Source organism: Ambystoma mexicanum, chromosome 2q, assembly GCF_040938575.1.
Source record: "Ambystoma mexicanum isolate Mex_15411 chromosome 2q, UKY_AmexF1_1, whole genome shotgun sequence".
Taxonomy (NCBI): Eukaryota; Metazoa; Chordata; class Amphibia; order Caudata; family Ambystomatidae; genus Ambystoma; species Ambystoma mexicanum.
In genome coordinates this window covers 976,079,552-976,094,899 of record NC_090924.1, presented here as the reverse complement: position 1 = coordinate 976,094,899, position 15,348 = coordinate 976,079,552, and the positions used below count along the sequence as shown (strand labels likewise).

The 15,348-nt window shown below is 44.7% G+C and overlaps 1 protein-coding gene across 2 annotated transcripts in view; it reads left to right on the top strand.

The window, feature by feature from the left end:
• The window catches only part of ULK4 (unc-51 like kinase 4), a 2,742,936-nt gene that overhangs the window by 2,205,071 nt on the left and 522,517 nt on the right, over nucleotides 1-15,348 (top strand). For both annotated transcript variants that reach the window (XM_069648276.1, XM_069648275.1), the window contains exon 33: nucleotides 11,389-11,555. In XM_069648276.1, coding sequence (XP_069504377.1) covers nucleotides 11,389-11,555 — 167 coding nt within the window. The remainder of the gene's footprint in view (nucleotides 1-11,388; nucleotides 11,556-15,348) is intronic.

Sequence of the window (15,348 nt, the reverse complement as noted above, 5' to 3'; positions counted from 1 at the left end):
CTTAAAATATATATCAGTTTTACGCACTCAGATTAGAGGAAACACAGATATAGGATCTTATTTTCCAAATGACATTTTACTAGTAACTATTTTCCATTCCTTTCATGCCCAACAGAGATGTAGAGCCTACTGCCCAGAAGTTAGTTCAACCCATTAAGGCAAGTAAGTTCAAATGGATATTTCTAATAGACTCTCAATGCATAGCCATACATTGTACATCGCCAACAACCGATTGATATTCATTGAGTTAATACTGCTATGCCAAAAGGCTAATGTTGCTTTGTACTCACTATTGTGAACATATTTGCCATAGTGGGTCAAATATGTTGATGATAATTTAGGACAGTTCATTAGAGCATGTTTGCCTGTTTCTGCTATAGCATGATTCTTAGAAAGCCGACAACAACGTTCCAAATAAGGAATCTGTTTTACCGGGCCTGTATTGTCCAGCACAGGGAGATGGTTCAACCGAAGGAGCACAATGAAGCGTCTTACTCTCACCGCTGGGCATAGATTGAAATAAAATTGCGGGTTTTTATATGTATATAACACATACGTGATGAAGTGATATTTCTTGAGCTTTTCCAAGTGAGTATAATCCTCAAGCCAATCACCCAAGTCTGCTTTTTTTTGCAGTGCCCTTTTTGATCTAAGGGAAAAGTCCCCATCGCAAATATACCATCCGATTTCTTTCAGGTATTTCTCGACTTAAGCTCACAATGACAATTTCCTGGTATGTCTATTAATCTCTTTTCCCATGGTGTTCATTAGTTAGTTACCAGGATTACTCAACATAAGGAGATATAATTGTGCCCTTTTCTTGAGAACCTGTGATTCTAAAGAAGTATAACTTAATTCTAGCCTAATTGTAGCCATTAGTATGCAGGTTGGTAGGCCTAAGATTTTTTTCCAGTATTTGCCTTCCACAACCTGCAGCCAATCAAGATTCATTGTTTGTAATGCTTCAACACCGTAGGTCATCATTGGCGATAAGACCTGTTGGTACAACAAACGCGCAGCCCAAACAGTAAAACCGCCGTGAGAGATGGTAAAACGGTAGGCCATTGCAGTGATTTGGGCAGCCCTGATCATCCTCTTCTGCTTACATTGAGAGTAATCCCCTTTAGCTTCAAATTCAATACCCAAGTATCTGTAATTTGGGGTATATAGAATCTCCATCTATTGAATCTTAAGGCTGGTGTGTGCTACTTTTTTTGGGGTGAACAGCATCACTTGTGTTTTCTGCAGATTTATTATTAGACCATTAATTCTAGCGTATAGCCATAGAGCTTCCGCAGATTTATGCAGGCCGCTCAAAGTGTGATCTAGTATCACTAGTTCATCTGCATAGGCGAGAACTACGCAATGTTTATAACCAACTTTAGGTGGGCAGTTATAGGCCTTTTCAATTGCAACCGGTAGATCATAAGTTAATAGATTGTAAAGGGTCGGGGCTGTAACACAGCCCTTCTTAACTCCTCTATTTTGTTCAATTTGCCCGGTCATATTCCCTTGATGGTCCAATTTCAGGGAGACTGTATTATTTTGGTGAAGAAGCCTAAGATAATAAAGCAGGCCTTGAGGTCAACCAAGACATTCTAATTTTGTCCATAAAATATCTCTACGGACCAAGTCAAAAGCCGCCCTGAAATCAACATACATCACATATAAGGGAGGATTATCCTTCTTTCTGGCTAACATACATAGAGTATCTAAAATAACCAGATTGTCGTAGAATAGCCGCTCCTGAAACCGCTTTGGAAACAATTGAGTATATTTTCCTTGTCCAGCCATTCATGCAGTTTGTCGAGAATTAGGCCCGCAAAAAGTTTTCCAGTACAATCCAGCATCGATAATAATCTGTAATTACTAGGATCGCTCTTATCATCCTTCTTATGTACTGGTATAAGTGTAGCTGTTTGCCAAAAGCAGGGTATTCTACCTTCCAACATGATCTTATCAAAAAGAATCTTTAATAGCTTGGCCCAGAATAATGGATTACTTTTCAATGTAGTGTTGGCCAAACCATTGGGACTCTGTGCCCTTGAAGATTTTAACTTATTTATCTTATCAATTAGTGTGGAAACTGCTGCTATGAATGAGGGCCTCGAAGGAAACATGTTTTCAGACTCTGTTATCTTAATATTATTAGGCAAATTACGCTCACTCAAAAATCTTTCCCATATTTGGACACCAATAGGATTAAGGATTGAATTAGTCCTACTGCCTCTTACTTCTCCCAAAAATGCCCAGATATTATGAGAATTCTTGGTATATAATAGCCGTAAATTATCTTGCCATTGCTTTAGTTTCTTAAGATACTTTCTTTGTCTTAACCATGATTGTAACTTGCCCTTGAGTATTTTACAGACATTAAGGTAGGATTTAATCGATATAGATGTTTTTTCTTGCTTTCCTAATTTATGCTCTGAGCTGCCTTTTAGCATCTCTGACTTCATAGTCAAATGGATTTTTCCTGGGTGGCCCGGACACCGTACCACCCTTAACAAAACTAGCATGCTCATGGGCAAATGTAGAGCTCCAGGGCTCAATGTGGTCAATGGTGTCCCTATACAGATCTTGTGATAGAATAGTTGCCACTTTGGCTATGTTTTTCTCTGACCAGGAGATCCTAGTTCCTGCATGATTTACCTTTAGATCCCCCATTAGGCTCATCAATGTTTAGTGTTAACCCAAGTGAGGCATGCTCGCTCCAAATATTTTTGGTAACCTTCATATCCATCACCCAGCTCGCAACATCAGAGGACACGAACATGTAATCCAAAATGCTCTTTGAGCTACCACATTCCCACGTTGGTTCACCAGGAGAATCATTAATTGTTCTTCCATTAATCATCTCCATATCCCATAGGTCAAAAAATCTCAACCAATACTGTCCTTTGGGGTCAACTTTCTTGAGGGACATTTCACTTTTAGATCTTAAGTTTGGATTATTCAAGGTCCCCACATCTCCAGACATATAACAATTGAAATCCCCAACAATCATTACAGATTTATTTTCCAATTTATATGTCCAATTGATTAAAATTTCATGAAGTGACTCTTGGATGATAGTGGTATGAGCGTCCCCCGGAGGGTTATACAGACTAATCAATTGAAATTTCTCATGCTTCTTCTCTATGCCAATACCCAATTCAACCGCAATCACAAAGTCATCTGTTTTGGTTTCAGTGCGGCGTGATTTGACATTATGCTGAATCCTCACCATCAGTCCCCCATACGGTCTACACTTTTCACCTTTTTTGGCAAGGGATTGGAACACTATGTATCCATTCAACACAATTGGGTCAGTCAGCCATACCTCTTGCAAACAAACACGTGAAATTACTAATATATTGCAATGATTCCCTCCTGAGAAATCAAATGACTGATACCCCTTGTGTTCCATGAAAGAAATGAAATCCCTCAACCTTTTTTCAATACCACCAGCAGAGATTCCACCAGCCATTTTAAGATGTTTTGTATATCTGCTAGTTGGACCTCATTACTTGCAGGGAGCTGGGTTATACTGGTCTTAATTTTAGGCTCTGACGGCCCTTTCCTAGGGCAAGTCAGGTCTTCCTTTCCAGGATCTGCATCAATTTCCACATCAACCTCCAATAAATTGTCCTTATATGTACGTAACAAATTAGCGGTGGCCAAGAATTTGCAATGAATTGCCGAAACATTCGTATTTAGAGCATATAACGGTTCAATATATTCAAAGTCATCTGATGTTAAGACTCTTAATTGGGGGATAGAATGAAGCCTAATCATGAATTCTGTTCGTGTTAACCAATCATGATCGTTATTTTGGTAAAGGTTCTTGATTCACTGGTCGAAGTGGGCGGGAGCGGTCGGGAGCGGTGCTCCTCTACTTCTTTTAATTAAGTTTTATCGTTCCTATACTTTTATTTTAAAAATAAACCGTTCCAGAACGGTTTCGTTTTCAAATAGAATTGTAGGAAGAGGTTAGAATTTGCACTTTCAGTGCACTGCACAGGACGTTTCCTTGTAGAGCAGGCATATGTGTTTTGGGGTTTTTATTGTGCATGGGAGGGGGCGCAGCAATTGGGTCTGTGGGGAGCGGTGCAGGCCAGTAGGGATCATAGTTCCACTACTTCTTTTCGTACACTTCGACCTCTGTCTTGATTACACAGATAAGGTTGGTGCTCATATCTGGCTTCTGCCCCTCGTTCATATGCCTTGTCTTCTGTGTGGTCTCAAGGTGAGGGGTTAGCCTAGAATTATTTGGAGTAGATGAAATGTTTTCTACTAATTGATCATTTGTCATCATTGATGATTCTGGTGGAGCTTCTTCTACATCGAGTGGGTCTTTATCTTTCTCCGGAATAAGCCAGCTTGTAAGGCACCCATCTCTTTCCAAGTTTCTCTTTTTCGCCCGAGCTGCTTTTTTCCTAGCTTTTTTTGTATTTTTGACCCCAGGGTCACACTCAGAAGGTAATCCAGGAACCTCACATGGTCTTTTCTTTTTTGGGGCCCGTTTAGCTAAGCACCGCTGTTTCCGTGAGAAGAAGATCTCAGAGTTATTAGACACATTCTGATCTACTTCCAACGGTGGGGTGGGGTCTTTGATCATTCGAATAGCTTCAGACAGATTATTCTGAGTGTCCTCAATCCCGACGTTCTCTTCAGTATTTGCTACAGCCAGGTTCATTGTGTTTTCCAAAATGTGACCATACGTTTTAGCAGTATTTTTAATGCAAGCAGCAGTGAAGCCATAGTAGATTGCATCTAACCCAGAGTATTCGTATCTGAAATAGAACCCATATGAGATTCTGTTTCGGTGGTTTCTGAATATCGCGCCAAATCCGGGAATGTAGATAACCTCTCAGGAATTGCCGCCGGTGGTATGTTTTCATTATTGTGTCGTTTTCTTTGTCTACGATCAAACTATTTAAGACAGGAATCAACGATCTTTGAACAGAAAGTCAAAGCTCCAATAACAAATTATTATCAATCATTAATACTGAAGAATTGTCTTGCATAGTGTTTACGCTCTGGTTGGACCCTCTGACCTTTTCTGAAATATCCGAAATGGGTTTGGAAGAGGTGTTTCACGGAAAACAATTTGTAATAGTACCTTTGCTTGCTGGCATTTGCTGTCTGTTTGTTATTAGCATCGCCTTTCCTAGTTTTATCAGTGGATGCCTTAGACTGCTTATTACACAAATTGTATTTATTCTGTGTAGATTTTCGTCAAGTGGACATTCTGCTTCTCTGTTAGTTGCTGTGACACCGCTATTGCCTTCCAGGAAACAGACTTGTTTTTCAAGCCCCAGAGGAATTAGTAGTCAACTGTACACCAGCATCAACTATAAGTAGGCTGAATCAGAGAATAAGTTCTCAGTCAACTTCTCACCTCTATAATTGCCACAGCTAGAAGAAGCTTATCTACTTGGCTCCACAGGGCTCACCATTCATCTAGAGAACTGTCACGCTACTCTTGAGACCATTAGAGGTATACGTCTGATGAACAGACAGTCTATTTCTCTGGCAGGGATCAGTAGGTACTTATGTACCAATGTATTTGGTGATGCCCTGCTGCCCAAGGCTTAAACTGCTTAAAAAACAAAAGCAATGAAAGCTGGTGATGCAGGATTAAAGAGCCAATGCTCCACAGACTCCCGCAAAATTCCACTCAGCCCCTGCAACTCTCTAAACATAGCTTTCAGCCTCTATGAGGTGATCAAAAAATATGCACATTGACAACACCATCTGTCCCTGGTACTCCGTTATTCAGGCGTCAGAACAACATATCAATAACAAGTAAACAGTAAACAGGGCAGGAAAGATGATGCGCTTAGGTCCAATCAAAGGGATTAGCTAATTTTACTCAGGTACGGACCCGGGTGCAGGGGTTACCTTAATTGTTTGGATATTCCTGGGAGGACAGGAGACGCGCACCCTTCAGCGAGGGGGAAGGACCACTGCCCTCAATCCACCCTGCTCGGGCGGCAGATTTCTTCGCTGCTCTGCCGCACACCGCCGCACAGTCAACTGTTCCTCCGGCCCCCCTTTCTTACGGCTCACGGTCTCCCACACCTCACAGAGCCGAAGCTCCAAACACCGAGACACTGAGACGCCAAGACGCTGCACCGGCTCCGTGGCCAGCGGCCAACCCCTAGTCTCGTTGAAAATGAGGCTAGAGTAAAGGACCTCACTTGGTCGTCATTCGTCTCTCAGGGGCCGTACAGGATCCACACAGCTCTCACAACTTTCAGAATCAAGCCGCACTGAGTTCTAACACACAGCCGCTTCCGACTCCTATTCCTAAAATTTCTATTTTGCCTGGCCTCCTAGCAAAGTGCGACGGGGGAGACTGGGAAAAAGAATATCTGGTTTCTTCCTTGACCTTATGTTATTTTACAGGCTACCCTTAACTATTCAGTTTAGAGGTCTTGTGAGGCTTGATCACATGAAATGCAGGGGATGTCTTATGTGAGGAGAAATGAAAGCCGGAAACAAAGTTGCCATGTTTTGGGCTAAAGACATTTATTAAATAAATATGGGTTGGGGAAAATGCCTCTCTGGCCCTATTCTAAAGAGGAACTTCCCTACCTAGAAACCAAGATCTAAGGATCTGTCTGTGTCAGGATGTCAGTAACTGAAAAGCTGTCCTTGTGTCCAAAACATCCTAATGTGACCCTCACGCTAAATACAAAACAACAAAGGGTGCAAGGAAATGTCTTTAACTTGATGTTGGCAAAAAGTGTTAAAAAAAACAGAAGTATAAGAATGACTCCAACGAAAATGTTCTCCAAGGTAAAAACCCTTGGATCCAGAGGTTGGTCCCTTTCCCCTGGATTGTTAAATAGGATAACAAAACTGTCTGTTTAGCAAACTGTTCCTTTGTGTTTTCACTGGACTCACTAAGTTCTCGTTTACACAGTACGTTCTGTAGCAGTCTTTCTGTAGTATTTCTTGTAACTTTGCAGACCGCCGGGTATACTTTCCTGCCAGGAATCGTTATACAACTTCAGCTGCTTGGTGTACTTGCCTGCCAGGACTTTGTATGCATTCCATAGTTGCATATACCGTGAGGTGGTTGGTATATCTGTCTATGGTAACATTTGCTCAAACTTTCACCGCACACTGGTATCTCATGCATCTGTACTTGATTGGGAGTTGCCTTTTGTGATGAAGCCTTTGTATCCCTCACTGAATCCCACCTAAAGTCTCCTCCCAGGTGGCCAGGGAAAGGCACACGCTTCCTGATCCTGACTTGGGGGTGGTGGTCTGTGAGAGGATCACCTGGGGGGAGAAAAGGCTCATGGAGGTTAGCGGAATCCTGGGAATAAGACACACTATTTGCTTTCTTTTAAAGGAGACATCTTTACACTCCCACAATATATAATGGCTTGTTGCCACCATCACCCTTCTGTTGCATGAGTTCACCATCTTGGTGTGGGTGCAATTAGTCAGAAATCCTTTATGAATAAAACAAGTAGACTCTTTCTCAAATTCACAGAGCAATTGAAGATTTCCCTAATTCTCAAAAAGTGTAAAAGAAGGAGATTTGGGAATGTTAACATTTTATCTAAAGACCTATATTCCTCTCTTTACAAACTAGTCTGATGACTGATTCACCTAATATTCGGTTACTAAAGGTTGTTGAAAAGAGAGATCAAAAACTATAGTTGGAAATTGGTTAAGAAAGCTAATTTTGTTATTCGGGACTCCAAGTCCCAGAATTCACCCAGTAATGAGATGAGGAAGAGGGATGAAGAGGAATAAACCCTTTAGTGGTAAGCTAATTAACCAAAATGACCTTCACCTGAGGGAGACTGAGAGGCTTAAATGGCCCCTCAGCTGTAAGCTGCCGAGAGGTCAGAGGAGCAGAAGAAGCAGTGTATGCTGTGTGAACCGTTGCAGTTTGAGGTGGAGCTGGTGAAGCAAGAAGACGCTGGGACCACTGTGGGTTCTGAGAGACTCTGTATCTCTTGTTAGCACCCTTTCAGAGGTTGCACAGCAGGAAGCGTGAGAGAAAAACGCTTCATCCCAGAAAGTACATTGTGCAGAGCTTGCGCAGCGGAAGGCAGAAGTGGTGAGAGCAGCCGAGACATCCCCTTTGGATGGAGTGCACTAGGTACACTCAGAGGTGAAGGCGGCTATAAGGCGGCGTGGTGGAAGCAAAGATGACCTAAGAGAGGTCTGGCACCTGGTCAGGAGAAACCACGAGTAACGAGGTTCTGCAAACACCAAGCCAGGAACGGAGAAGCAACGTACCCGGTGAGTCTGAGACAAGCAATGACTCTGGGGCACTCCGGTGCTGTCCATGTGTGCCACGCAGAACATTTCACTCACACATGAGTAAAGTCATGCAGACAAGCTATATGAATGCCAAACTGTCAGAAATCATTGCAAGTGGCATGCTGTGAACTTAAAAAGCCCCAACCCTGAGTCTGTACGGTCTTGAAAACTCCAACTACCCATTGGGGAGACCTCTTTGAACTCTGAAAGGCATAACCAGTACCCAAGCCAAAAGAGTTGAAACAGGCAATACCAATCTAACAACTATTGCCAGAGGGGGGAACATCACGAGTCCCAGTGGTTCTAAAGTTGATTGCTCATGCTTTGGGAGATTTATAGATGTAGTTGATACAAACACATATTCCCAAAGCCAAGAGAGGGGGAAGGTAAATCCTTATACACGTCACTGTTTGGTTGTTGATGTAGAAGGGGAAAGAAGGTGTCAAACACGCTGCCCTTCTGGAATAAGCTAGCCAGAGGGAGATGAGCATCATTTGTAGAAAAGTCCTGATATGGACCAATGTGAATGTTCTATTCCCTGAAAGCTACTAACATTTTGATACCAACGAAGACTGTTGTAGTTGTTGTTTATTTCTGATTTGAAAGTTTCCATTGAAGCACTTTTCTGTTTTGGTGTTGAAGAAGTAGACGGGCAGGCGAGTATACCCGTAGGGCAAGAAGCGATTGCCCAGAAGAAACCTGATGAAAGAATAAGCGTGCTAAGAGTGGTACTAATAGAAAACAACATATTGAGTTGTGACATTGGGGAAGAATTGTGAAAGCTGGTTGAAGAAAAACTACAATTCTTTCTGCCGTTAAAATTGTAGAGAACCATCCCCACCAATTTAGTTGTTGTCGCTACAAAAGACAAGGCTGTTCTTATTCCAGGATGAGTGAGAGCTTATGACTTTTTCCAGGTACTCTATTGAAGCAACTGAACTTTGTGAAATTGATTACAAGAAATTAAGAACTGTTTTGAACTTTGCGTTTGAATCGGAATTCCTTGTTTTTTTCTTTTTGTGGAGAAAATCCTTGTTTGGATGCAGGGGAGGGAAATTAGCCCAGACCACGACAAGAGACATTGATCATGCTGTGAATCAAGCCATATTTTATGTATTGTTGATTTGAATTGCCATATAATTCCTTTTTGCTGTGTTTGTTGTTTAAGTGTCAGGGTTAGAAATCCCTTGGTTAGAGTGTTCCCTTTAGTTTATGTTAGGCTGGGAAATCCTCGTCAGGGTAGGGATAGTGAGCCATTTATCCAACCTGTTTATTTAATAAAATTGCAAAAGTTGAAAACTCTCTACAAAGTTGTCCGCCTCACTTTTCTGACCCCTCACATGTACTTTGCCTTGTCTGCATTCAAACAATCTTCGGGTATTTTCTGCATCAGCAATCTGGTATCATTCAAAACTTTGTTGAAGCGCTTGTCGGAATGCCCTGGGGTCACCAGCTGCTTTGGGCAGATTCACTGGTTCCTTACAGCGTCTCCGATCCCGCTTACGCTTCTGCAATGTGGTTCCGTCATCTGCTTTCCAGGCTGGAGTGTGCAGACGTTTCTCCAACATCCAGCGAAGCTCTGCTGTGACACGCCAACTTTCCTTTTCGGCCCGTACTGGAGAACGGTGTCTCTTCTGAGCTCCTGCACGGTTCCCGGTGCCTCCACAGCCCCTTTTGCTTGCACGCTTTGTTTCTCCTCCTTTCCCGGGGGCCTTCTCCGTTCCACCATACCTGTCCATGTGCCTTGCGTTCGTGAGGCATGGGGTTCAACGTCTTCTCTTGATCTGCTCGATTCAATAGTGTGGTTGCCATCTTTAAATGTCAAATGCAATGAAGACTTGGAAAAACAACTAGCATGCATGTTGTACTTCGAGCACCTGCCACTTTGCACACACTCCCTCATCCTCCTCCTCGTCTCAGTACCTGGGTGTTTATGGGAGTTGGAGTCCATGAATGCCATTGGACTTTTAATTCTGAGCTGGTTTCTCTGAGATTTCACATAAAGGCACATCAGAAACAAATGGTGTTGTATGGGAGTTGTGAGTGTTTGGGTCAAAGGTGGGGGCCTGACCAGTGTAGTGTAAAGAAGAGGTTTCTTTACTTCCTCCTGTCTTCTGTGAGGAACCCATCCATTTAATAATTGTCTTTCTTAAGCCTGAGTTCAATTCCATGTTTCTCTCTCCCTCTTTGCAGTTTTCCTTAGCTGACTTCCTCTGCTCACTCTCTGGAAACCTGCACCCATCAGTACATTGCCCCCTTCGCTACTTGCCCTAGATCCACTTACTTGACACTACTCGCTCTGTGTGCGCCTCCGTCATACTCCAAACACCATCAGGAAAATTAAAAAGGTACTCATCGAAGAGTTTTCTGTTCCCCTGGCAGGTATCATGCTGACAGTGTTTTGTAAAGGAACTGTGCATGTGTGGTCTGAGCAAAGGCATTTTCCCTAAAATCCTTTTTAAAAAAAATGTCTTAGTGCAAACTATTGTATGCGACACACAGCATCACCCTTTGCTCATTAATGAGAGCATACGTGTGACACCTTTATATAGAATTGATAGGGAAAAAAAATCCTCAATGGCGTTTTCTGCACTCGAGTGTCTTGACAATTAATGGTTCGGTTGGAAAATCCCTACATTTATTTCAGCCTCTTAGTTCTGGGCCCTTTCCTTCTAAATTGTTGCACCATGTGCATGGAATGCTTCATATTATAGGTAGGTTTCTGCTTTTCAGAATGCAATCTGTATTTTGTTGTTCCATTGTACAGCGCCTTGGTGTAAAGCGCTCTATAAATAAATCAATCAATTACAAATGATTGCATGGTCAGGATTTCCTGCGATAGCTTGAGATTAATGTCTTTATTCTGTCACGTGAAACTGCTTCTTCACCTTGAAATTAAAATTCTGAAACTGTGTGATGCCATTAAGTTACTAGTTTTGGACAATGTGGGCACACTTTGCTATTTTGTTATTGTATGACTGTATTGTGTTGGTGTGAAGTCTAGTTATCAGGAGTTGTCATCGAAGCTCTAAATACATGTTTTTAAATGAAAATATGTTTTTTGTTTAATAATTGAAAGGTTATCACAATGATGTGCATTGTGTTTTTGTACAGGACTGGTTCATCATATCTGCAACATCCTAATTGAAACCGCTGCATTGTACTTGGAGGTGGAAGATAAAGGCCGCATGAAGAATGCGACCTCCCAGCTCCTGTCGCTGCTTGACATTTTGCACTGCATGTTGAAATACACAGCCAGTGTTGTGCGGCTGACCTTGCAGGTGAGGGTGGGGGCATTGTTCCTAATGCCATATGTGTCGTTGAAGTGTTTGTTCCCAATTAATATGAAATTCCTCTTAGCTCTATGCGGCCTTATTTAAATGATTTGCACTTTTCAAAATGAGATGCACATGGGTATCTTTGATTTGCTCCTTCTACCTTATGAGTGAGTAAAAAAACGTAAAGTGTTTGCATACCTGCAAATGTCTTGAGCATCTTTGAGATGGCTCTCATGTAAATGTTGTTCATAAAGAATGGCTTAAGGGCGCCTTCTAGATGCTACCGGCATCACCAGATCTGCTACAGTTTCAGGATTTGTGGCTTCGAGTAAAGTAGCAGAAGCAAATCTGAGTGGTTCATGGGCATCCCCTGATTTCCCCTAGTGTAAATCTTTGAGAATCAGGCTTGAGTGGTGATATCAAACAGTTTTATTTTTAAGCTGAAGAATTGTATTGATTCTGTAAGATGCAGCAACAATAAGGAAATTATGGTGCATACATACTTTTCTAGATTACTGTTCCAACCTGTATATTGGAATTCTTTATAAATACACCTACGTGCACAATGCCCTGTTAACTGAAGAATGTACAATGATAGAATTACATATGTATAATTATTTTTTGGTTAAGTTACTTGAATGCAGTGCCCCTTTTCCCATATGGTGTAATCAGTTTTCCGTTCATCCAATCTTCCCACCTTTTAATATAAAGAAAATGGAGTGCTCCTCATAATAGCCAATACAGTAACAGTCGAGTGACATGTGCAATTAAGGGGGTAATTCATAGAATTCAGCGCACAAGTGGCGCACGCGGCTGGTGCACAGTGTGCGTGTGCGAATTTCTGCACCAGCCGCGTGCGCTAAAATCCTTTTCCGCACACAGCGTATTCATGGATTTTAGCTTCCAAAACCAGCCATGGCGCAGCAACCCTACAGCAGCGCCAGTTACACCCCTAACCCCTCCCCGTGAGCCATGCACAGTGCACAAATCCCGTACATGGCGCACAGGCCCCCAACCACGAAAACGCCTGTAAAACTCCCCGCGCACCCCTCCGAATACACGTACCCGCTGCACGGGTGCAGTGTCACACGCGATTGGAGCAGGGTACGTGTATAACAGGGGTTCGCAGGAAGTTTCACACGTGAAATGCCCTGTGCGAGTGGGGTACGTGTATTCCTGGGGTGCGTGGGAAGTTTCACATGTGATGGGCCCTGTGCGAGTGGGGTACGTGTATTCCTGGGGTGCGCTGGAAGTTTCACACGCGATTGGAGCGGGGAACGTGTATTTCGGGGGTGCGCGGGAAGTTTCACACGCAAAATGCCCTGTGCGATTGGGGTACGTGTATTCCTGGGGTGCGCGGGAAGTTTCACACGCGATAGGTCCTGTGCGAGTGGGGTACGTGTATTCCTGGGGTGCGCAGGAAGTTTCACACGCGATTGGCCCTGTGCGAGTGGGGCACGTGTATAACTGGGGTTCGCGGGAAGTTTAACACGCGAAATGCCCTGTGCGAGTGGGGTACTTGTATTCCTGGGGGGCGCGGGAAGTTACACACGCGATAGGCCCTGTGCGTGTGGGGTATGTGAATAACTGGGCTTCGCGGGAAGTTTCACACGCGATTGGCCCTGTGCGAGTGGGGTTCGTGTATAACTGGGGTGCGCGGGAAGTTTCACACGCGATTGGCCCTGTGCGAGTGAGGTACGTGAATAACTGTGCTTTGCGGGAAGTTTCACACGCAATTTTGCTGTCAGAGCGGGGTATGTGAATTTCGGGGGTGCGCAGGGAATCCTACATGTAAATTGGCAGTGTGGGTCCTCCCAGGTGTGCCCTCTACACCCTCCACGGCCCCTGCAGGCAGCCCTCGCCACAGGGGACTACCCTGCACCCCTGGTCATGTCCCGCAGGCAGCCCATCCAACATGCACATGCCCCCCAGCCAAGCCACATGTCGCCTTGCACTAGTGATCACCAACTCATGTCCCCCCACCAGCAGTCAGGGGCACCTGCCAGCAGGCCACCACTCATGTCCCACACATGTCCCCCAGCACCCCCACCCCCCAGCAGTCAGGTGCACCTGCCAGCAGGCCTCCACTCATGTCCCCCAGCACCCCCACCCCCCAGCAGTTAGGGGCACCTGCCAGCAGGCCCCCACTCATGTCCCCCAGCCCCCACGTCATGACGATCCTCAATCATGGGCCTCATGGCCACCCACATCACACCCCACGCCACCCTAGCCCAAAGACCCAACCAAGTATTGCATCCACCCACAGAGAAATGGCCATTACATGATACAACCCGAATGGCAAGTATGTACATGAACACATGTCCGTCACACACACACAATGGGTGCAAGTGAATGTGAAAACCCATATCAAGACATGCATGAAACCAATGAGAGAATACCACACATCGAAGTATGAAACAAAAATGTATTGAACACAACATGAATGTAATGAAAAAAAAACACTCGGGGATAAGAAATAAAATGCAGCATGTCCGGTAAAGAATAACAAATATGAAATCAGAATCCAAACAAATCCAAATGAAAATGTGTCCAAAGTCTCAGTCCAACAAAGCAAATCCAAGGGAAAAAAAATATATGAAATCCATTGCGCCATGGTGAAATTAAAATAAAAACGAGAAACATCCACTGTTCAACTATATACAAATCACCAATCCAGGGTCCATGAGCCCAACAAATGAAATTAAACCTACAAAAAACACTACCTAATAAAGAACTATATACAAAAATGTGGTGCATTGTCTAAGCGGCCCAAAATAAACAAAAACAGAAAGGAAACCTAACACTATCTAACTATTTACAATGGCAGCGGGCTAGTCCGACGGCTCACTTTTTGATGTCCCGGGCCAGGGCATCATCGAACTCCCGCTCAATGTCCTGGAGGCGTTCCTCTTCCATGGCCCCAGGGTTCGCAGGGACGACGACATGTTCACCTCCAACTCCCTGCGAATTGCCTCAAGGCACGGCCCGCCTCAGGGCCCCTCCGCATGGAGTTCTCCGCCCTGACCATTGTGAGCCGTGCCTCTTCCGCCCGCTGCCGCTCCGTATCTATGGCGTGGCCCAACCGCTGTCACACGGAAGACACTTGAAAGCCGGGGTCCTCCTGCCCTATGGCTGATGCCTGCCCCTCCAATGTTGAAGGCCCCGAGCCATCATTGCTCCCACCATGTTGCTGCTGCTGTGCCTGCTCCTGCGTCCTGGCTCTTGCTGCCTGCACGTCCTCCTCCAGCTGGGGTGCAGTTGTCGTGGTGGCCACCCCTGCTGGACGTCTGACTCCCGACTGTCGCAGGGATGTGTCCTTCACCAGCCTGGCCGCTGGGTCAGGGGCAGCTCCACAGGGTACCCGGGTGATACATGGGTGGGAAGATGGCATGGAGGGCGACTGGCGCGTAGGGTTTTCAGGTGAGGAGGGGGTCGCAAGAAGGTCCAGCACACGGAGGAATCCAGCACCGGTGACCCGTCCCAGTAGGTCAACGTGGTCAAAGAGGCATGCGAGACGACGTGCAGTCTCTCCACGAAAAGACTGCAGGTCACCTCGCATGCCCCGTTGATGCAAAACTATCCCACTCAAGACAGGCTCAACACGGTCCCGGATAGCCACGTCCGCAGGGAGAGGAAGGCCAGTTGTTGTGCGCTCATCCCCTCCCTGAAAACGGGTCTGGACGTAGGCATCCCTGCTGGTGCCAGATGATGCAGTGACAGGATCAGGGTCAGGATTACACACAGGCACCTCAGCGGCGGACCTGTGCTGTCTCCTGTCCCTGCCCCTGCACTGCAC